Source organism: Neopelma chrysocephalum, unplaced genomic scaffold (assembly GCF_003984885.1).
Source record: "Neopelma chrysocephalum unplaced genomic scaffold, ASM398488v2 Primary Assembly neopelma1_45, whole genome shotgun sequence".
NCBI lineage: Eukaryota > Metazoa > Chordata > Aves > Passeriformes > Pipridae > Neopelma > Neopelma chrysocephalum.
The window spans coordinates 15,141,234-15,166,822 of NW_020897704.1; the positions used below are offsets into that span (position 1 = coordinate 15,141,234).

Sequence of the window (25,589 nt, forward strand, 5' to 3'; positions counted from 1 at the left end):
CGCTGGCTTAGCTTGTCTGCCTACTGTCGCATTAGAAACCACTGGGAACAGAAGCCAAATCTCTGTCTTGATTTCAATATTACAGAGCACATGAAGAGATACTGCAAGTGGAAAAGGCACCAATGTGGAACTTCAGGGCATCTTTGATTTGCTTTACTCTTCCCTCAATCCAGACCAAAATGGTTTTTATACTTTTGAGTTTGCCTGTGACTTATTCCCATATTGCTAAATTATAATTATCACTGAAACAGCTGGATACAGCAGTAAGAACAGGTGGAGAATGTACCCATCTGCAAGAGATTACTAACTAGAAATAGGATAGTGCAAAAGCAACTACATTTCAGTCCGTACTACTATTAGCTATAAGTGTACAAAATGCTGTGTAAACTCTGGCAGCAGCAGCAATAACCAGCCCTTCCCTACATGCACCCAGAAGAGGAATGTAATTTGGTACTGATCCACAGAAACAGACAGCACAGAAAAATTCAGGAAGAATAAGAATTGAGATGTTATTAGATTTAAAAACAAGACCAGTCAAAGGGTGAAAAAAGTGAAAATGTTCATGAGGAGATAAAAATAGAGTTAAAGGAACTGGGAGAAATTATAAAAAAAACTATTTTTAAAGTGTTATTAACACTTGACACATTTCAAGTGAGAATGAGGCAAAAAATGAAACATCCTAAAATAAGGTTACATTGACAAATTCATGAGAAGGTTACTTTTCTGAGAGACATGCTATCTTCATGTTTTTCTAGATGTTTCATTTACTCAGAAGATAGACTCTGGTATTTCAGATGATTTAAGCAAGGGGAATGAAGACAGGTTACCAAACACAGACAGGATCCTCAAGGTCTGTGAAATTCCCATGAACCACACTGTTTCCCTGGGTACAATGACAGCTACACCAACAGTCCAGTTGTCAGAACTGTGTATAGAAAATACACAAAATGCATTTCTATGGGTTCAGTTCTCTCTAAATGTAAGTCTTGCTCCACATTCACAATTATATAATCAGTAATAGAGCTGCATTGGCATAAGGCTAAGTTAAAACCAAGATTAGTCACTCTGACTATGCTGAAGCATCTGTCAAGGATATAATTTCATAGTGTTTTTCTTGGACCAAGGCCACACTTGCCACATTGGCCAACAAGATGGCTGAATTTGAAGATCACAGTTTCATTGCAATTCAGTTACAATGAAAGGTCATTTTTATAACTGGACTGGTAAAAACTGGGTATAAATTGTTACTGTCCCATCCTACCACACATCAGGAGTATCACAAAAGAAAAGATGTTTTGCAAAGGCTATTTGGGAACCTGAAATCAATCTCCAGTCCTAGAGCCAGGCACATAGTCAAAGAAACATGCAGTTGATTGGTTTGGGAGTCTCCTCAGAATACAAAAGCAATGACAGAGTGAAAAAAGTATCCACTTCCACACTGAACTTTCCTAGAGTTAAGACACATTGGCAAAGCAGCAACTAGGGAATAAATTACACCTGACCAGTCTCTGTGATATTTAGTTTGCCCTATTGATGTACACAGGTGAAAACAAGTGTTTATATGAAATAATGTTCCTGTAAAGTGCCAATGGTTCTAATTTTAAAAAAAGCAAGAAAATAATACATCCATAAAAAACTTGGAAAATTGCTAGCATGAAATAGAGACCTCACAGTATGTAACAGTAGCTACAAGAAATGTGCTAAAACGGACGGAATATATTCCATGCTGGAATATAGTGCAGTGACAGACATAGCACAGACAGCAGAGGAAGAGTTATTCTGAGAACTTTCTTCTGAGACTTGGTTTTGTTGCTGATCTAGAAGTTAAAGCTTCTTAGTTGGATATATAATTTGGCAACCAAAACCAATAGTATAACACCCAGAAATAAGTTTTAAAGTAGGTAAGTGATTATCAAAACCTCAGTTTATACATTAACATAAATGAAACTAGACAAATGAGAACTGATGGTGTCTTGGGGCAATTATTTACCATTGCTAATGCATAAAAGTGCAATAAATGTAGCTATTAGCATAGGAATGCTTTCATCCAGCTGTAATCTCAACATTCGCCAAATTAAAGGAGAAAGTAATAAACCTGAAGACACCTTTTCCTTCTCCACATTAGAAAACCATAACATACATTATGAAAACAGAAGACTAGAGAAAGAGACCTTTGTAATATCTCCACAACTGCATAAAAAAAGAACAGAAGTCGTGCCAAGCACAAAGCTTACATCTTGCTCTACATGTGAACTTCAGAAAAGGCAGAAGGGTTCAGATCCAGTGATCAGGCTAAAGACCAGCTCTGCAAGTGATTCATTTTACTTGACCTTAACACCTGGAGTTTCAAAATTCCTTCTTCTGCAGCCTAGTCTTGTCTTCTAGCCCAGTCTTTGTGGGACGAAGAGGCAAAGACTCTGCAACCTATGGAAGAGCTAATATTAAGAAAAGGGGTTTTTCCCATGTCATTCTTTATTTGCTGACTTGATAAAAATCAGTTCTGTTTTCCATGATGTTTTAGTTAATATAGTACTAGGATGAGTGCTATACACGATGTTGAAAATAGTCAGTGGTTGGCAGCAGAAACCTCGAGTTCTGTTTTCCAGTTACCACTGTTTTCTCCATTTCCCAGATCACTTTGAAGCCAGACTAAATCGCAACCATAATATATTTAATTTTTTTTCTATGACTGTGTGATGATTAGTGGGTAAGAGAATGGAAATAAATGAAGACTTTAACTACTATCAATGAAAAAAAACCAAAACAAAACAGTGCCATCAGTCAAAATTTGGTGGCACATGATTTTTTGGAATAGTAAGAGAGTTTTTTGCTCATGAATCTAGCAGTCCTTGCTCTACAGGTGATGGCACTTTTCTGCTGTTTGCTCAGCCATGGGTCAGAGGAGATTTAAACTATCTGAGAGATCCTCTTCAATTACACTGTTCACAGGCAGAAGAAATCACCTTTTTCAATTAGTGTAACAGTGTTTAACACAAACCATAAAGCCTTACCCAAACAGAGACAACTTCTATTTATTACATAAAATGCATCTATTTTTTCTTGATTTCCATGGTGTTTCTAATAGTAGTTCCTCATGTAATACAATAGAAAAATAGCATATTATCACCAAATCTCAGTATTTTTTTGTAATAATTAGCTGTACTCAGTCTTCCACCTCTTCTGATTCTTTGTTCAGTTTGCAATGAGAATGGTTTAACCCAAGAGCTCTATGCTATGCCCAATGGATAATCAAAGAATCTTACAAAAGGTAATCTTAAACTTTTCCCCACCAAAAGAGACTGAAAATGTATTTTTCTCTCTTTATAGAGGTCTTCTCTTTGTTTACATATATTGTTCCAGCTTCTTGGGTGCCCTTACAACATACCAGCCTGTTTTTGAACATTGACAAAAACATGTTTTGTGTAAAACAAGAATAAATTGTCAAAGACTTCTTGGCCTGTCAATCCAGCACTATGGGATTACAGCACACCAGTATTCTGGCTAATCTAGGATTCGTATGATCACTACTTCCTGTCCCATAATGTGTGCTAGAATTAAGGTTTACAGCACAGTAATGATTGATTAAACTCCTCTTTTTACTTTGATCATAAGATCACGCTTTTTCTTTGCCAGCAGTTCTATTATACAGCATCTCTTTCTAATGCAAAAACACTATAGTATCCAACAATAGGATTAAACAGAAAAAAATGATCCTCATATTCATTTTAGATAAACACACATAATGAAATGCTAAAATGAACCTTTCTGAAAATTTACAGACATCTTGGCTCTGCAAAATATAAGTCATAATCTCACAAAGACAGATTCCTAATAATTTCTGATGATTTACATTCCTAGTTGGGTCAGAGCAGGATGTATGGAGAAAATCAGAAATCTTCTCCCCATTGAACATCATGTAAATTGGGCAGTAAATATTCTTTATACTGATATACAAGCAGATGGAGACTTTCTCGAGTTTAATAATTCCCATTCTAAAAGCTGCTGTCATCATTTATATTTCAGTAGCATTTAAAAACTACAGCTAGGATTGTGCTGAGCAAAATGGAAAGTAAACAGAGCTGGCAGACCAAACAGTCAAGTCATTGACTGGAAAGACAAAATGCAAATCATGCCCATGGATGGTCAGTTTTAGAATCAAGAGTTCCAAATATCCAGTTCAAGTTCACCTATAGTGTTATGAGTTACTATGGTTGCAGACAGCCCCTTGGATGAAAAAGATGGCTTGCTTTCAGAATTACTGTAAACTTGAATTCCACTCCTGGATATACTGGTGCATATGAGGGAAATTCTACTGTGTCAGTGCAGCCAGTTCAGATTTATACTGATTTAAATGAGAGTAAATGATGGACTGTAATCTGCTGTCTGACTTATAACAGCTCAGAAGTTCAAATGGAGATGTCATATATCATTTATAACTCTAATTAAAAAAAAAAAAATCATCTGATGACATGAGTCCCAACAGCACATAGTGAAGCAACTAACTTGGTTAGTGAAGCAACCAACCAAGCTGCCAGCAGGCAACCAGGCCTACTAGGAAATATGCCTTTAGCTCCTGACCTTGCTCCAGACCTGCTGAGCTGTATCAGGAAGTGGCATTACAGTGCTTGGCTGTGTCCTGGTGCAGGGGAAGGCACTCAGTTTTTAAGCCTAACTAAACACTACTCTGAGCCAATAGTTTCAGCCAGGTGGAGCTGACTTTTACTGAAAGTAAATCACAGACTTTTACTGGAAAGACCAAGAATATCACTGCTTCTGGCTAATACACACAACCCAACCCCAAAGACTGATTCTAATCTAGGATTTAAATCTCAAAATAAAACTATATATTCAATCCACACAGAAATAACTTATACTCAAACTATACCTACAGACCGATAATGCATAAATGCTTTCTTCTTCGGCTTACACAACAATTAAATCTTCACTAAATATCAAAGTATTTGGGTTTTAAAAACAGTCCTGTTTCTTTTCCCCCCTAAACTTGAGCTCTAGGGTTGAATATTACAGAGTCTTTCTTTGCCTTGTCAAGATAATTTTGTGTTTACCACACTAAAACTGTCTCACAACACTGGTTTAACATAATTCCCCACCACCACCACTATGCTATGTCATCATCTATCAGAGATAATGAAAGAACAAATGCAAATAAGCAATCATTTAAAATAGTAAAGTATAGTTATGCCTCTGTCAGGCAACCTTGGAACATCTGTCAGAATTTTAATCATATATTTTAATAGAAAAATAAGTATTGTTATGAGTAGTGATAAACACAGTAACTCACACTAACTGTTTTTAATGTTGAAGGACAAACTCTTGGCTACAGTAAACCAGTCCAATCTCACAGCAATGATACAATTTGATATGTTGATAGGCTAAGTCTGGCAATTCCTGCACAAAATAAAGTTGAAGAGGAATATATCTTTATTACATGTGACAGATATAATGGTGTCAAGTAGCTCAGTGCAGAAGAACAAGACATTATCATAAAGTTTAGATGGACAATTTCATTAACATTCAAGTAAATTTGGCTCACAGAGGCAATAGCATCTCTGGGAAGCTGAGATGGTTTCTCATGGCTATCAGAAATATAAATTATCATAACAGGCACAATCTATGCCTGGACCAGGAGACTGTCAAAAAAGGTTTACATTAGTATATTCTATGTAAAACCCAAACAGTAGTGTAAAGTGCTTATTTCCATATATCTCTGCATTTGCTAGCTTTCTTCCAAAATATTCCTGCATACAGTGTTTGCAATAAGATTATGGCATTAGAGCAACCAGCTACATACATGGGACAGGATGTCTGGACCACTGAATCCTGCCTCTACTTCAGAACTATCACTGTAATTAGACAGGCCAAAAAGAAGGAATTTAGAAACACTGCAGAGCCATCTGTCTAGGAAAAGGGAAACTTCACTAGGATTGAAACTGGTCAGGGACATCAAGGGCGACAAGAGTAGTTTCTATGCTAAACGTGCAAGAAAAAGTCTGGACAAGAAAAACATGGGCCCACTGCTAAACACAGTGAATATAGCACACCCTGGCTGCAAAGATGAGGGAAACAAATTTGTTCAGCATGGAGAAGTCTGCTTCAGGAGACTAACAGAAGCGTAACAGTACTTACGAGGAGATCATTGAGAAGACAGAGCCAGGCACTGCAAAGCAATGCCCAGTTAGAGGACAAGATACTGCAGACATAAACTGAAACTGAATATAAGGAGATCTTTTTTCACCTTTTCAACTTTTTTGAAGAATTTGAATAGGTTTTCCACAGTTGTTATGCAGCCTCCATTCTTGAAGGTTTTTGAAACTAGATGTAATAAAGTTCTGATCAATCTGGTGTGGTCCACTGATCCTTCTTGAACAGAAGGTTGGACTAGATAAGGTACTGATGTCCCTTCTAATCTCAGTCATTCTGTGTCTGCAATTTAAATGTTTGTGCTAGTTGTCTAACATCCCATTATAGTCAGTGGAGATCTAGTCAATACGGTCAATGGACTTTAGTCAATAATTCATATGGCCAAGTGTAGTTGAATCACATTATTTCATTAAACATATTGCTTAATGACTGCTAAGTAAAGTTAACCTTCATCATCTTGACCAGCTGCAGCTGTCCACACCAACTCCACCATGAGGTCCCCCATTAAGGTTAAAATATCAGTTTCCAATCACAACTCTTCCCATTCTAAAATATCCCCAAACTCTGAAGTGTCAGAGCCCTGAAAATACACACTTTGTTTTTTCAAAGAAAGTCCAGCCAGCTCTAGGAAAAATGTTTGGTATAGATTTACCTAAAGAAATATGGGAGCTAAAGTTCTGCCATTAGCAGTGTCTGTTACATGGGCATTAAGGGTAACACGACACAAAGATTAGATCAAAGAGAAGCCTTTCATCCCTTTCACCCCCATCTTTGATGCCCCCAACTATGAGTGACACTAGCTGGAAGTGTCAGAGTCCTGAGTACACCAACAGGCTCCAGATTCCCTTCCCAGTCTTACATCATCTTTCTGTGTAAACCTCCTCTTCCCTTGCCCACTGGTTTAGACATTTGGGTTAGGGGTCTGCTCTGATACGATGTGGCTGCGTAACGCTGGGTGAGATTTCTATAGAGAGTCAAGCTGTGGGAAGCTTGGGGCTTCTACTCATTTAGCCTCCACCCACTGCTTTGGGTGCTGCATTGAATCCTCTGTCCTGCTGCATTTACATTGTCTTTGGTTGTACCCAGTTGATGGTGGTCTCACCTTGCTTACTTGACCTTTTGGCTCAACCTGAAAACTGCCTCATGACTGCAGACTTCATTGGCAATCATTAACAAGACTGTTGGCTAAACTTTGTTACTGTCACCAAACCTGCTCTGTGTGCCCTGTTCAAACCCTGTTGGACTGCACACCTCATCAATGAGGTTTTGCTGTCACCCTCAGCTCCCTTATTTACAGAGCCTGGTCATGTTGACTGCTGACAGCAACTGAAAGCAAATGATTCTGTAGCATCACCACTAATACAAATGGAAGCATAAATGATCAATCTTTATTATCACTGCCTCAGACTCTGGGTCATCTTACTGATTTATTCAGCAATCTGTAAAGCTACAGGTGCTCTTCAAAGTGCAACTTCAAAATTTATGCCCTTAGTATGCTCTTCAATAGTACTTTTCTTTAAGATGCCATTCCTCCAAATCCCTCCTCCAAATTCTAATCTTTTCCTCCTCCTTGCAATAATATGCACAGACTAAAAACACTTTTAATATCTTTCCTTATATTTTAAGTCAACACAGCATGTTTCATATAACTCCCCTTCTCCTCAAATAAAATAACCGCACATTTAGGAAAGCCTGAGACAAGATTAAAAAAGTAATGAGCAATTATCCAGAAGTGCCTATGATACACTTTCTGGATTTTGCTGCAGAAATTATGGGTACGTGGCTAAAGTTTCTAATCACAAAAAAATTATATATTTTCAAAAGTTCTACATCTACTCACTAAATCATTGGCACATAGAAACAGAGCAGTACCACGAAAAGCCAGCATGCATCACTTTAAGTGATTGTACCACGTTAGTCATCTTCCTGAAAGATTTCATTCATCATAATGGTCTTTACTCAGGAAGAATGAAACTTGTCAGCTATTTTCTTAATAAGCTTTCTCTTTCTTTTTGAGTAGCTTAATCATGCAAACTGAGCTCCTTATAGAATAAGTCACTCCGAAGGACTGAAACACAGCAGCACCTTACCCATAAGTGGAAGGCTGAAGTACATCAGATTACTCATGAGAAAGTTTATTACATGCAAAACTAAGGCTTGAACTGTTTCCAAAATTGCCTGAAAATTGTTGTAAGTTTGGAAAAGTAATGTTCAGGATTCTAGTGCCATACCTTTGAACATATCTGGAAAAAACTACTAAAGAGAACTGAAGTTTCTCACTTAACTAATTAGTTTAGAGGATGAAGCTCTAAAATCCTAAATGCACTACGAAAGTATATCCCTGGAGACAAAAAAGCAAGCACTTAAACCAGTATTTAGTACTGCTTCTGTTAGTTCTTAAGGCTGAACTGTTTCAGTCACATCCTGTCAGACAACACTATCTACTAAAACCAACAAACGTATTTCTATCAACTTGAACAGTTGCTACATGATGCTGATTGACCAATGCCAGCCTCTCTGAAATTAGAGTAATTTCCAGCAGCTCTTGAGAGGTAAAACACGGAAAATGACATTTATGTTACCTACTTGATTAATTTTGAGACTCCTATCTTCTAAAAAACATCACTGAGACTTTCTTTACTTCAGCTACCTCTCAAATAGACATGAAGAAACATTTTTAAGAGCCTGAGGAGCTTCAGTTGCATGATAAAAGTATGACACATTCTTTCTCATAGTGATGGCTTGCTCTTGTGTCACAGTTCAGCTGACTAACAGAGTTTATCTTGTAGTATTTTGTAATCATCCTTTTTTTTTCCCCTTGGAGCTTTAATGTCTCCAAAAGGGACCTACTCAGCAGAAATCAGCAATAGAAATTTCTGATCAAACAGAACTAGGTGAAGAAAATATATGATGTTTCGGATCACAGAAATCTGATCCAGTATCACCCTTAATTAGCTAACACCATCTTATTTATTTTTACTAACAATCTGTCTATGGAAGTTCTATCACCATATTAATCATATCACACACTCCAATGCCTTGCCAAAACAAAATTCTTGTACCTCCTTCCCTTATCTCACCTTCCACATTAGTTTAACAGTCTTGACAGAACTATGCTGGACAGCTTGTCACAAGAGTAGGTGCTGCAGAACTCCTGCAGGGGCAAAGTGCATCATCTTCTCATGGGCCAACAAATGGAGAAGAAATTACTTGTGCTGTGCCTTCCCATTCCTTTCATACACACCCCATAATAGCTTAAGCACATATGTCTAGTTTAGAAGCTGTTGGTTCCATGGGTTTTCCACTTGTGATGAAAACTGAAGGCAACTGAGAAAATTAAGACAATTCTCCTGGTGAGCACCCTCCATATAGTACTTGCAGACTGATCTTTCCATTTTAGTAGCTTCCTGTGGAAAGAAGTTTTAAAAACTGGATAGTGTTAGGAAAGTCTGTACTCAAGAATATATTTCAGGAACTTCATAAACAGGGAAAACACATGATTAATTGAATTGATCAACTTACAATCACTGAAATCCATTCCTGTGACTGACAATCTGCATGACTTTCTACCTTTATCTTTGTAGGTTATGCATAATTCAAATATACACTGCTTTGACTTGCCTCACATGAAATTACATTACAGTGCTCATTTGGGGTCTGAATCAAAAACCTTATAAAAATGGACCTCATGTATTCTTTCTATGCACTACAAGCCCTTTGATTTTATTCTGCTCATATATAGATAAAGTCTTCAACATTAGGCATCCAAGCATTTAATAGATCAGACTCCTGGCCTTTTTGACTGAACAAGGAAAAAATTTCACCGAAGTTAAGAAGAACTGGTGATACAGTAAAGATTTAGAGTCTTCATTGGAAACCAAACTTACAAAACATACATATAAATCTTTGAATTAATCACTTGCAATGAATCTTTGGACTCCCCTACATTTACCCCATCAAATGTATTCTAACCACCATAAAACCCAATATGCAAAAATATACACACCATCTGCAGACACATAAGGAAGTGATATACAGTATGAAACTATGCATTTGAATCTCTGTATACTTCCATTATGTTTTATGATGCTAAGAATAGATAGCAGAGGGATGGAAGACCAAAACTAAATCATGACACAGATAATTTAAGAGCCCTTCTTTTTAATACTTGCATAGGAGTAATGCCATCTGCCATATTCTTCCATGCTGAAGCACTGGCTTCTGGTTCGGTATATTGAGGAGATAAAAATATAACTGCACGGAAATACACTTTTGTTAATCACTAGAGTTATTACTTTTTATTACACTAACTTGCAAATAATCATCTTTCTGTCAGCACCTTCTTTCCTCTTGGTTTGTTTCATTTCTCTTAATATTTTAAAAAATGGATATTACTTTTTGTTAATTAAATGTTGTTCACAGAGATCACTATCAAGTGGAAAACAGGCAATAAGAAAAACTGCTTTAAATAGCTGAAAGTTACAGGTGGAGAAAAGAGAATGACACTAAAACAGTGTTTTGAACACAAAATTCAAGATGTATCTCTTCTCGGACAGATTTAGTGCAACAGACTTGAAGTCAAGTACAGAGAAATAAGTGATGCCAAGGAAACAGCAGATGACATCTATCAACAGAAATAAATATTTTTATGTGAACAGAAACTGTACATGTAAGGCACATTCAAAAACATGAAAGGATTTAGAAAGTGTACCAGGGGAATGACTAGTTTCTAACAGCTAGTACCTGACCCTAATTTATCAGCAAGTACAGATTTTGTACTTGGTGCAACCACTATCATAGCTTCAGATTCACCAAGAAAATTAGAGTAAATTTTCCTAGGCATATATATCCTCCATGCTGATGAAGACACAAACATTTTCCCCTGGTTCCTGTTATAATTATAATATATCAATAATTATTTGCTACTGATTATGAATAAGTGAAAAAGTGGAATTTATAACATCTGCTCTAGTAGAATTTCATTCTAGTGATAATACATCAATTCTGATGTCATAGCCTGAGATCTGAAAGGCAAATGATTACTGATTTTTGAATTGCAAGTTTAGATCGAAAAAATATAGATTATGAGCTTGCAGAGAATTATTAATTCTATATGGACAAGTCATCCAAACAAAACGTTATTAAGAGCATGAAACACCTCATAAATCCTATTAGAACATAGGGATTAACTGTTTTCACATTCATAAAGGTTCAAAAAATAGATAATTACTGAACAAATTTTCATTTCAGCATACTTCAAAGCCCTGTAAATTACAAGGTGTTTTTAAAGCCTCATACTTTACAAAATGCATATACTGATTCAAGATGCAACAACAGAAGTTATGCAACTGGAAAACCAGTTACTAACTAATGAAGTTACCTAATTAACCCTGCATTTCTTTGTCCCCCACAGCCTTGGAATAAAAAGAGACACTTAAAAAATGAAAGTCTTTAATGTTTAATATCACAAGAAGGAGCCCCATAGTTAATAAAAGAAAATAGCATAATTTCAAATACAAACAACACTTCTTTCAGCAGATATGGAAAGGAGGTTGATTTATGAGGAGGTGAAAGTAGAAAGTGGCATTTAGGTGACCAGGTTCCAGGCATACAGACCAGGTGCAAAATTCAGTTCCTGGAATATCATATGAAATTTTAGCTTGGATCCTTTCCTAACCATTCCTTTTCTCCAAAACTGTATCTATACCTTTTACTATACCTTAACATAACTTGAAGAAGTCAATATGCACTTGCCATGGAGATGATCTGCTAGGACATGTATTTTGTAGAGATATCACCATAATTCGAAACCTGCACTTTATACCTTTGGCCAGAATCATGGTCTGTATAAAGTTCACTGTTTTACAGTGACTAATCGCCAGTTTAGAGTTAGTATTCCGTAGAGTGGACTGATCAGGGTTTCCTCTGGAACCCATCACCTTCAAAAATGTCTATAAGTTGTGTTTACAGCAAAGTCCTTCACCTCACCTGCTGGCACGTGTGTTCTGTGCCCTTGAACATGGTATGAAAATAAGGGGAATAAATAATTGGGCAAAAGACATGCTTGAATACTTGCAACATCCTGGGTTATGTTAGTTAAGAGCATCACTAGCAGGTTTTGGGAGCTGATTATTTCCCTGTACTCAGTAATGGTGGGAGAGTGCTTTGTCCAGTTCTTGGCTCCCCAGTAAAATAAAGACATAGAAATACTGGAGCGAGTCCAGCAAAGGGTCATGAAGATGGTTAAGAGACTGGAGTATCACTCACACAAGGAGAAGCTGAGAGACCTGGAACTCGTAAAAAGGAGAAAAGAAGGCTCAGGAAGGTCATGTCAATGTATGTGAGTGAAAAGAAGATAAAGTCAGTTTTCTCAATGGTAACCAATGAATGGACAAAAATTCAGATGAGCATAAATTCAAATACTAGGCATCTCATTCATTAAAGTTCATTTGAATTCAATTCATCATTCAAATAACTATTCATTTAAGAAAATACTAAAGAAAAAAATAAAAAAGGTGGTTAAAGGTTGTCTAAAGAAGTTGTAGACCCTCAGTGTCTGGAACCACTCAAATCCTAACTGGCCCTAAGAAACTTTCTTCAATTGACCCTGATTTGGGTTGATCAAGATGATCTACTCTGATTTGCAGGTAGAGGGAGCTTCACCCTGCCCAATACAGGTGCTAAAGATATATAGATACTTGAAACATCAAATATATCTTCATTTCATCCTGGAAAGAACAAGGAGCAAACTCAAATGTGCCTAAGGAACTCACCAGGGAAAGTGCATCATGCCTCAGACCAATGCCTGGAACAAGTCAATTCACCATATAGAAATGTATTAAAGCTGAAAATTTCTTGATTCCAGTTACCAATAGCATACAGAAGAAAGGAAAAGGAGGGAAGCGTAAGAACTTAACTGAAGCCTCTAATTATGTCTGTACCTAATTATAACACATTATGGATTCAAGCATAAGTTCCTTTAGCTACCTTGCGCATTGCAACGTTGACCAGATTTGTCATTTGAAGGGTGACAGAGCGCTAACACAATCCTTACAGGTCTGAAGAAGAATCTGCCCAGCTAAAGTATTTAAAAGGATGCCAAATCAAATGAGATTATGTTTTGATTAGGAGATCCTTTGCTGACAGCTGATATAGAAGAAAAACAGCAGCCCTCTTTCCCTTTAGAGGTCTGGGATAACACTGTAATTGAGTCCCAGCTATACTGGGCACATGACTTTAAAAATTCACTACACAGCACAATACAAGTGTTCTTGGCTCAGACAAAACAGCAGCGCATTGTAGGTCAACACAAAGGTGCACCTACAGGAGCCTGCGAAAGAGGTGGTTCTGTTTGACTTGCTCTGTAATGAGTACAAAGACTACACTTTCCTAGTCTTGCAAATGTCATACCAGGACATCAACATTCAGTCACCTCAGGTAGACACAAAATGGTACTTTTAAAAAAAAAATCTAACCAGAATTTTGTTTTATTCAAAGTTCTTGCCTTTCTATAATTAAAATTAAATATTACAAAAATGCAAACGCTTTTAGAGATAGTGCTGAAACTTTAATCCAATGTCCAGCTCTGACTGTAAAAAAAAATAGAAAACAACTCTGTTACAAAACACTAAAAAACAGTAGCCAGAAGGTAGAACATAACAAGTATTAAATAACAAGTATTTTTTCCACTGTAATTCAAAAGCAAGAACAGAACACCTGAAGTTGGGTGGGTGCCTAGGCTGGTTTTAATGTACAATGTCAGAGTTCAATGTTTCAGTGAAAATTCCCACTGAATTTCTGTGAGAAAATAATATTGATATGGACATTTAAGGCTTGGTTTGTTGGTTTGGGGGAGGGTGGGGAATAGGAACAGGTGTATCTGACAGCTTTTCCAGACAATAAGGATTTTAATGTCATGCTCTAAATGTACAAAAAAGATAGTTACTAACTAATATCCTGAAGACAGTAGCTATGAGTTTGTCAGCATTCAGAAAGAAATGCAATGTCTTTATATTTTCATCTTATACAAAATTTAAGATCAATTACAGAAGTGATACCTCAAAAAAAATTCAGATATTTGTATTGACAACTACTGATGAGGGTCAGAGTTATGTCATCATCTTCAATGTACTCCTGTATTTGCAAATTTTTGCAAATATGAGAATGCCATTGTAAAACAAACAAACAAACCACAATGATATATTACTTATGGATATGTCAGGAAAATGTTCAGAAATCTCAAATTTTTTTTTTAAGTATTATCACCTGCAGGCTTTAGCACAATTATTCAGGTAACCACTAGACACAAAACCTTCTCAAAGAAGTAGCTACATGCATTAAAACAGTATATTTAAGGACAAGATTTCCTATGTTCAATTTTTAATCTCTGTACATGACAACTGGACATTTCCAATGTGAAAGCTGTTTGCAAAGGAAAAAAAGGAAAAAAAAAAGTGAACAGAAAACCCAACAAAAGCAAACCCAGAAGATTACTAACCTAAAAATACTAAAAACAGAAGACCACCAGATGGTCTTTCAAGTCTTGTCCTTAGAAGCCTAAGTTACCTCACTATCTGAGTAATTTCATTAACCTTCAAAACACAGATGGAAAACTAATGCACCTCATCATTCTTCTCAGTGAGTGTTCTGGACTGATACAGCCGACTGGCTTTTACTTTTCTTCTAGTGGTGCAAAAATTTTTTTTTCACCCCAACTCAACAGCATTTTTTGCAAAATTCAGCAGCTAATCCCCCTCTTCAACATCAGTCTGTGACCTCCTGTTTCAAATGCTGCTAGACAGCATCTCCAGCAGCTTACTGGCATGAATCTAATCGCCTTTCCACAACTACATAATGGTTCAGGTTCCCCTCAGCCTCCATCCTTACTCTTAGTTATACTGGAGAAATCATTTTAATAGATAAATAACAATAAATCTAAAGCCAGGTTTGTTCTCATTCTGGTCCATTGAACTATATAAATTTCAGAAATATTAAAAATAACTACTGGCCATTGCGTCTTTAAATGAATTTTCCATTATTCAGGGAGAAATATTGCTGCGTAGAATACAAACAGAAATCAGGGAAGTGTCACACCTTGGTCACTTTTTTTCTTTCTTTACATCTTAAGGTTTAATTATTTTTACTGCTGGTCACATCTCATGCAAGCAGTTAAAATTAATTACACTTGTGCAATCCCATTAAGTTTAAAATCACCCATAGAAGCGGCAAACAAGTGATTTTTAGACTTTCTTTGTGCAGAACATTGACCTTTCTTTACTAACATACTGTCATGGTGTGACGAACATTCAGCTTTTGGTCGGCAAAAACATGACATGAAATTTTCAACATAAGCAGGAATTGGAACTTAACTGCTTTAACAACATGAACAGCTTTGTTTTGCAAGAAATGAGAACACAAAATGTTTGCAAATGTTTAAATTGACAGTATATGTCAATTTATATTTCAGTATATATATGTCTTTTCAGAATTTTATTTTTACAATATCTATCCATCCTATTATGGTCAATTACATTAACAACTATCCAGGGAAAAATACACTGTTTTCAGATAGATAAAATCCTCAGATATTTTTCAAAATGCTCTTACAGCATTTATTCCTTGAAAGAGCATCAGCTCTTCCTATTTCTGGACTATTAAGAAAAAAAAAATCATATGAAGCTCCCCCTATAGGTAATTATCAGAAGCTAATCAACATAGGGTTTTATAGAACTCTATGTAAGGGTTCTTATAAAAAAGTAAATGCTTTATATTTTTATGATCACACAAGTTATGACAGTGTCTGCACATATCATTAATGTGACTAGATAGTATGCAACATCATACTAAGATATCTTACCTGGGCACCAAAAAAAAATTGAGGCATTTAACATCTATAAGGTTTTATCTCTTTGCTTAAGAAAATCTGGAAGTGAGTCATTGGGTCTTATATTGAAATTAACTAAATCTCAAACCAATACTTAAAGTCTCTAAATTAAGCTTTTTTGTTTCTCAATAAAACACAAACAAAAATATATTATTCTGTAATATAAAAGAAAAGCATGAAATACCTTTATCTCAAACAAATAAAGTCTCTTCAAATTACTATTATAAAGTTGAGTAGAAAAATTCAAACAACACAAGCTTAGCTTTCAGAAGACTTCTTTCTCATTTAATAATGGGACACCAACCAAATTTCTAATGAAGTAACGGAGAAGAAAATCACCTGGCTCAAGGCCAGGTCAGTAATTTTCCTGATAATCTGTTTAAGATTTGTGACTCCAGCTTGACTCTCTCTAATACTAGTCTATAATCTATCTGCAGAAGAAAAAAGGAAGTCACACACCAGAATCAACACTGGAAGCTCTGCATTAATTGCTCACCTAAGCATTTTATCTTTCAAAGATGCAAAAACATCTAAAGATTAAATAAATGTATATAGGTAAAGAAGTCATTGCATATGAATTCCAAGTGGATGAAAAATAGCCAGCTAGACAGGAGCTGTGTGTGCCAGCAGCAGTGCTGCAGTAAACATCCCTTTGGATTTCACACCATCAATGGCCATTACCAACATTAATAAAAGCCATCTGGCCTTACATGGCTTTATGTCTATATCTCATTGTTGGTTTCAACAGAGTTCTTCATTCAGAGAGGTAATTTGGAAACTTTTAGGGACTAGAATAAAGAAAACAAACAGCAGGCAATTAATCATGGTAATAGTGCTTCCAAAGGTCACCCTATTACTTTGAGCAATGAGACCAATCTTCACTCCTCAAATTTAATTCCAGGGGGAAAAAAAACCCTAATCTTGTGGTCATAAATACCGAAAAGAAAAATTAACAAGAGTGAAGTCTTGTAACTAATGTTTTGATTTGCAACCCTATGAACCTAAGAAGCCTTGTTTTCAAATACTATCCCAATATCATCATGTTCAGAGGTGACCATCAAAACTTGACTGCCAAAAAATGAAACTGTATTAGTGTATAACTGTCTCTGGACCAAGTAGCCCTACTGAAATGCGGGACACTTGTTAAGAGAAACTTGTGAGAAAGTACAGATGTTTTCACTTCTCTCTACAGTGATGGGGAATTCAAACAGAACCATCACAGGACATCTATTAAATAGCTTATTTGGATGCAGTGGGTCACTCTTGATTTCATTTCCTCCATTGGAACTCTGACTGAAAGCTCGTGGGGTTTTCGAGGAAACTGGGAGACAAGAAGCTTGGCTGTAGCAACCCAGTAACAGCCCTGAACTGAGGATGGGAGTCCTGAAGTCACACGTCTATTTGCAGATCTGTATTTTGCATATCATATTAGTGGAGAACAAATAAACTTGGCAAACCGCCATCACATCGTACTTGACCATGAGCAGGTTTTGTTATTATTATTAAGTAAAGCAGCTGTAGCTGATCTGTTTAATGCCAAGCAGTTTTGCCTTTGGGTGAACAATTCTCAAAGACACAGCAAAATCAGACCCCAAAAGAGGTTTCACCTCATGTCTGGACTCCAAAGAGGTTTAAACAGGAGCTGGACACTGCCCAAAAGGAACAGATCAAGCCACGTGCAGGAGGTAGAAATTCAGGCCTCTGGAAAATCATCAGGTCAAAGCTGGATTTTTTGCAACACAGCTTTAGCTGAGGCATAAGAGAAGGACAGAAATTCCTAATATACTTAAAAGTATTGTGGACAAATTAAGTCTGTCTTTAAGTATTTAAATACTTCTGCACATACGAATATCAGAAATCTAACTCTGTTAATCAAACTTAAGGTCTTCAGCCTTATTTAAAAAGTGAATTCAGGCATTATTTTTTTTAAATATATTTCTCTATGTTCAATTTTGACTAAATCATTCATCAGTGTCATTCCATATTAGCCCTTCCATTCTGTATATACACAATATATGTGCTTTACAGGAAAAGTGGAAGAGGCGAGTCATTCTGCTTTAAAAGAATGGTTTTTTTCTATTATACATATTGAATTAGTTTAACAGGAGAAGAAGGGTACCTCACTTGAAGTTAAATTAATTTCATTCTGACAGTCAAGAAATACAGGGGCGTTTTTATCATCTAACATGCACTCTGTTTTTCAATGCCAGATTTTATCTTTCAAAATAATAATTAGCAGTAGTTTTAACATTTTCTCAATTATAAAGAATTATCATTTAAAGGAAAAATTTCCATACATTTTAGGGAGTACATTGAGTTAGCCTATTATGTTCTGTTTTATTTAGCCACTGTTATTAAACAGTAATAGCATTCACTTTCTTACAATCAAAATTTTAAAAGGATCTTTAAAGGGAGAGGAAGAAGCAGAGAAGATAAATTATGCAATTGAAAGGAGTGGTTGTTTTCCTCTTGGTATCTTTAGCGCAAATTCTTCTTCACTGTGTTTCCCAGATACCATCTGTTTCCAAAACAACTCATCACCAAACATAAGAGAGGAGATAGAAATTTTTAACAGAAGTTAAACCTGCCAATTTGCAGAGTGATCTGAGCTTTTTCAAATAGGAAATACATGACACTACAGAGTTGTTAATTAATTAATGATAGGCAATGTGTGTCACCTCAAATGATGCAGTACACCATTTCAGGGATTTTCAATAGAATAATAGATGGATTATTACTTTATAGCGTTGCTGCACACTTGCTTTAAGAAGTCCAGGGCACATTTGGTCGTTCAATAGCAGCGTTTGATTCACTTAGTATAGGTTTGGGGTTTCTTTCAATTACTCTTTTAAATCCTACTTATAAAGCTTGAAAAATGGGTCACACTTGCTCAGGGTCTCACTCCATTTGAATTACATATCAGTGAGATTTTGGAAAAACAGAAACTAGCAGGGATCTATTTACATCAGGGACTCACCTGAAAAAAAGATTATGATGATATAAGAATATGGATTGGACAGGAACCATCAAGTTTTATAGATTCCTGTGGTTGTATCCATCCATGTCAAACAATTTCATACAGACTATATTTGATATAATAAATATATTAAGAAACATCACTCCAAAATTGTTTATATTATCTATTATGATTATATCTTTTTCAAAAAAATCCTTAGCAAGCTAGAGATTCGATGTCTTTTCTGCCCTTCCCCAGTCATCCCTGTCCTTCTCCATCATTCAAAACAATTCTCTCCTTTCTGTAGCCCCAGTAATTTATTTCACACATGGAACATTCTTAACTTCAGAGTACCTTTCCAGATAATTTTATAGCTATCAGTAGACTAAAAGGTGCTTCTGTTATTCCCTTGGCAGTTCTATTGTATTAAATCCATTAGCACACTCACATATACACACATCACATTTTCAGCTCTTTCTGTTCATAACATGTGACTCTATTAAGATGGTATCTTTTCATGTTGCACATACAGATTCTAAAAATCTGGATAGCTTATTTTTTCATAGCTTAGTTTTTAAATTTTTTTTATCATTATTATTTTATTACTGCATTGATTTATCACAGGTTCTAACTTCCTGACCCTGTTACCTCAACATACTTAATTACATTACAGGCAACCATCTCCGCTCCTGTTCAATATTCTGAACAGCTTCACTGAGTTTTAAATGCACAAAATGGTCGTTGCCACACATTTCATTTCTGGCTTCAGCAGTTGCGATCTTGTGCTTTGTTACTAAAAATAGAGCTGCTCCCAACTACCTGAGCTGGAAAGCTAATTACAGAGCCGGTAAACAGTGCTCCTCCCCATTGAGCAAATGGCAGAATAAGGAGTCTGCTAATGCACTAGGGCTCCCATGGTCCTGTGGGTCTTTGAAATCTATCAAGTGTCATTTATTTAATCATTTGTGGCTGTTTGCATCATGGATAAATTACCATTTAAGTAAATAACTGTTTGACTGTTGAATCAACAAATCGTGGAGAAAAAGAACAATCAGCCCAATTTAGAAAAAAGTATTGTAGCCTAATTCTCTGCTTGCACAAATCAGAACAATTTCACTGAAGTAAATAGCATATTGTTGATTTTGACTAGGTAAGAGTCTAGTTCTTACTTCCTGCAGTAGAGAGGTTATTAGAGGACTGACTGCAGCAGCTTAAAGACTTTTTTGAAAGTTATTTCTGTCATACACAGGCAAGAACAAACAACTGCCACTGTAAGAAAGCACTTTATTCCCTTAAAAATACTCTCAGCCCTGTCTGCAGTACAGCAGCACATTGACTGGAAGAAATTCTCTGCTGAGAGATCTTAAGGTAGAAGTGCCCATGGGGTTTAGATGCTCCTCTGCATTTGGCTATGAAACACTGATTTCCCTGTTCCATGGGACTGATCCTTACCATGTAGCCCAATACAAGCTTTGTTGGCAACAAGGGTTCAGCCACCACTCGGTCAATAAAACTCAACTCATTTTCAGCCATTAATGAGGCAACAACATGTAGATAATACATAAGCAACTATTAAAATAACTGTGACAGAGCTGTAGCCCCAAAGCAAAACTAATATATCCATTATGTTTGCTCATCCAAAATCCCTTCTGGGGCCAAGAGGGCATTGTAGCTTCTGGAATTATATTTTTTCTTTGAATGCAGCACATAGGAATAAAAGAATTAGGTAGAAAACCACCAGAAAGACCAATTTTAAAAAGCCTTTCTATTTCTCCTTCCTAACCCCTAAAGAAATTGAGACAAGTAAATAAAACCTACAAGACTGTACTTAACAGATAGAAGAATTTGGTGGAGAAAAGGAGTATGCAAGTGAGCATAAACTGCTGGCTTGTCATCATGTTTCTGTCAAGTAAGAGGTATCCAGGGCATCCAGGGACAGAATTGCTATCTGAGGGTAAACATTATTTACACAGCTCATTTGGGAGAGGAGAGGATGAGCTCCCTCTTCTGTCTCCAATCTTTATGAAAAGGAAAGTTGGGATGTCTTCAGTTAAACTAACCACCTCCTGTTGTAAAGGAAAAGTAGGCTGCCATTTTTTAGCAAAACTGATTGAAAAAAAAAAGGCAAGACAGAAAATGGGGACAGAGGTGGAACTGTGTAGTGTAAGGAAGAAGAAAATGCAAGCAGAGACAAAAAAGAGAAAAAGAAAAGCGTAAGGAAGTCAGACTAAAGAAAATCAATCATATTTCAAGTTCTGTGACTGCAAAGAGTGGAAATGAGAGAATCTTCTAGCAGTAACAGTGATGGAAAAAAGAAACAGAGCACCAGCCTTCTCATCTTAAACAGAAGAAATCCAGGGAACATGACTGCACACCACAAAGCAGTGCCACACCATCACACCAAGTCAACTCTGAAGAAGTCAAGTCATGCACTGGAACTTTCATAGTTGTCATTTGAGCACAGTGTTTCACCAGAACTGACACACCTCATTTCCATGGTACTCAGTGTATGCACACCAGAATGCCTCTGAGGAAAGTCATATGCATTTTTCACATTTAAACACACTAAACACATTAAGAGTGTGTGTGTTTGTTTGTATGCACACAGTTGGACACACAGTGTGTGTTTGACGGTGTTCAGTGCATAAACATTAAAAATCAATTGAATCCTGACTTTCAATCACTGATCAGTCTTCCTGTGTTTTCAGACCTTTCCTTCTGACCTAAATGACCACAAAACCATTAGACAACATATTCATATATTTGATAAAATGTGCTTATTATAGCAGGACAAAGGCCTTTCAAATGATAGTACATTCCAGGAAATAATCCAGATAAAAGGGTATATGCAAACAACATAAGCAATATTTTCCCAGCAACCTGATATTTCTTCCAACATTTTTTCTCACCTTTAGGCAGAGATGCTATAATCTTTAACCCTGGGAGCAATTTTTCATTTATTCATTCAGATTTCAAAGACAGAACATTGACAGCTACTGTCCTCATGTGCTGCACAGACCAACTTACACATTTAAATTACCCACAAGTATTTTTAGGTGGTTTGCTTCTGTTGAATTAAATTTGCCAAATTGATAGGGCAAGTAAGATGTGCTTCCACCTTTCCATTAAGCTAGTATAAAGTTTTCGATCCCGTTCTCAAAAAAAAATTACAAGGGGAAAGGAAGACGATAAAAATATAGAGTGTGAAGAAACTGTTGACAATAAGTTGTGTAATTCTTTGAAATATAAGTTGCTTTCTCAGGTAATCACGGAAAAAGCACTTTCAAACTCACACTCCTTAATGATGAAGTAACTTTGGGAACCTTGCATTGTTGCACCAAAAAATTACGTATTCCACCACACAGGTATCATTCAAACTTCAATCTCCTTAATGAGTATATCAGAATATGCAAAGAGTCCAGAGCCAGAATGAGATTAATGGAATAAATTTAGGGATATATTAAGCAGGAGGGAAGGGCAATAGCTATGCATTAACACATTCCTTCATTCAGTAATTCTGTGTATCAGAGGCACTGGTTAGAGAAGCACACATTACCAGACAACACTGAAGCATATGAAAAAGAACTTTATCCCATAAAAGACTGAAAGTACACTAGTTTGCTGTGTCATAGTAGCACCACTTTCTAAAGAGCTCATAACCATATCTGCTTATGTCTCCACACTCTAGCAACCACCTATACCAGACTCCCTTAATATGCCGAAAATTTATCTGAAGTACTATCCAACAACTGACCAAATTTCATACAACATAGATGCTTAATTTTAAAAGCCCTCTGATGATGAAATGCTCCAATTTTTCTTGACAATTCAACAGCTAAAAGTCAGCTACAGGCTGGTCTCCACAGCACAGGGAGCCTGCAGGTAAGAATACAGGGTAAATACAGACTCCATTGGCTTACCTCAGCTATGTGCGGCATTGGGTTAAATCCACAGAGATTGCACACAACTTTCTTGCACTCTGTACAGGTATTAAAGTTGGGGGAATCCTTAGAACCAATATTTAGTCCAGTTTTACAAAGGGGACAAAATACTTCAGGCTGGCTGGCTTTCTCTGGTTCCGACAGCCCAGGAGGTTTCTTAGCTTCAGCAGCCTGAGGCTTGCTATCTTTAGCCAAACCAGGTTTCTTCTCTAAATCAGATCCTTTAGTTGTTAAAACACTATCCGCTTTTGATGGCTCCGGTTTCTCGGTTGTAAGAGGCTTGGCTTCTTTTTTTGCAGGAACAGCTTTTGGAAGAGGCTGAGCCTGACCAGCCTCTTTGGGGGCTGCCTGAGGGGCTGGAGGCTGTGATGGAGGCTGGGGCTGCTTTGCCGCAGGAGCAGGTGCAGGTGCAGGTGGGGCTGATGTCTGAGACCCTGGCTGACCCGCTGTGGAAATTAAATTTGAGGCCTGGCTGAAGATTGAAGCTCCAAATCCAAAGAGTTTCCCAGTAACTGTTTCTTGTGGTGTTGTAGGCTGAGGCTTAGGGGCATCTGTGATGCCGCCCAGATTAAGGCTGAAACGCCTTGATTGCTCTGGAGTTTTCTGAGGTGGCTGCTGTGCTGGCACTGGCTTGGGTCCTGCACCTGCTTGTGGGCCCTTGAGAGCTGGTTTGCTATCAGGCTTTGGGGCTGGTTTTGTTGGTAACTTTTTAGGATCATCTTTTGTTTGTGTTGGCTCAACAGGCTTTTGAGTTTTAGCATCTGGTTTAGCCGCAGGCTGAGATGCAAGCTTGGGGTCTGACTTCTGCCGAGACACCTGTGGAACAGGTTTGGAATCTGGCTTATCCCCAGCTGTATGTGTGTCCTGTGACGGCTTGGCAGGCTCTGGCTTTGAAGAATCTGTCACTTTCTGTTGAGTTGGTGGCAGTTTGGGACCTGCCAAGTCCTGTTTCTGTCCTGGTGCTGCAGAAGTAGGCACAGTGTCTGCCGCAGGCTTCTCTGCACTGGGTTGTTTTTGCTTATCCTCAGCCTGCGTTGGCTTGACCTGATCAGACTTTGGAGTAGCATCTATTTTCTGGGATGTCTCAGAGGGCTCTGTGTGGGGTTGTTTTGATTTTACAGGGGGAGACTCAGGCAAGGACGGTTGCTTTTTCTGTGGCAGGGTTTTTTTAGATTCTGCTGGCTGTGAAGGATCATGTTTGGAAGGAACATCTTTCTTTTGAACTGGCTGTGGCTGGGGAGATGGTTTAGCTGTTGAAGGTGGAATGGGTGTCTTCTGTTTGGGTGCAGGTGGCTGTGGCCCAGGACCATGACCTGGTCCTAGGTCACCTCCTAATGCTCTTTGCATCTGGCAGTTTAAACAGAGCCATTCACTAATCTGAAAAAAAAAATAAATAAAGGTATTATAATTAGGATAAGACAAATTTAATAAAATTAACACAATAAAAAGCTATTCCAATGTATGGCTTGTTGCAGTTTTTCAGACTTCTGTGTAAAAAGGGAGAAATATTATCACTAATAAAGTTTGCAGTTAACATGCCCAACTGATTATTTTCATTCTCCTCCACATTCCAGTGAGTCAAACTATCACTGAGCCCATGATTCTAACGGCTTCACATTCAGATTACACACACCTGAATACTGGAGGATAAAAACTCATCAGAATGTAAAAAATGCATTGAAATTTCATAGGACCTAGCAGTGATTCATTTACAGCAATGATTTGCCAGAATAATGACAAATACTGCTAAAATAATTTAACACATCAAGCCTGCTGACGTAAACAATAATCAGAATTAAAACACAGAAAATGCATAATTATCTTTAAGCATACATCTATTGAGGTCAGTTTATGAACAGCTTATGCTTTTCATAATGGTTTAAATTACAGAGCACAGGTACTGGCAGTAATATGCATCCAATGAATTAGGCACAGAGGTATCATGTATTACATAGATTTATGCTTTACCACCAATTTCAGAGGGCAAGTCTTCATCTGGAATCAGTGACGAGCTTTGCCTAAGTCCTGATGGTATTTCAAGAGCCTTAATTAGGCTTCCCAAAACATCTTTGTTATTAGAAGTAGTTACCAGGGTAATTTCCCTACTGTGCTGTGCCTCATGCAATGGGCCCCTCTTTTCACACAGAGGAGAAGGAATAAGGCAAATAATGTATTTACCCATGTTTCTCATCAATTATGGTACCTCTCAACTTCAAAACATTTTTTTTTCCTTCCCAAGCAGTATTACATGAGAGGGAAATCATATTTTCTAATAAGAGAAAAACCCAGCTTCACAATCTGAGGAAGGATCAAATTGGCTAAACCAACATGTGGTCATGTGCTATTTTCCACATTTTCCATCACCAGCAGAAACATTATAGGCAGCAAAAATGCCATTCTCCTATTCTTTAGTCAGTGTGTGAAACACAGGGTACCAGCTACAGCATTTGCAGGCACCACTGCAACAGAGGGAACTGCAATTAGAAGAACACAGAACATAGGTCTCTTTTCCCTTAAGGGTGAAGATTTCTGGATGCTGTTTCTCAGTCAGGTCTCGATGATTTTAGAGGTGTCCTATAAAATAAACCATTCTGTGATACTATGAAATCTCCACCATACATCATAGGACAAATCTGGAGGTACTACA

At 37.1% G+C, this 25,589-nt stretch overlaps 1 protein-coding gene across 10 annotated transcripts in view; it reads right to left on the minus strand.

Moving 5' to 3' along the window:
- The window catches only part of PCLO (piccolo presynaptic cytomatrix protein), a 327,397-nt gene that overhangs the window by 284,788 nt on the left and 17,020 nt on the right, over positions 1 to 25,589 (minus strand). For all 10 annotated transcript variants that reach the window (XM_027679476.1, XM_027679475.1, XM_027679467.1 and 7 more), the window contains exon 3: positions 22,922 to 24,319. In XM_027679476.1, the coding sequence (XP_027535277.1) occupies positions 22,922 to 24,319 (1,398 nt within the window). The remainder of the gene's footprint in view (positions 1 to 22,921; positions 24,320 to 25,589) is intronic.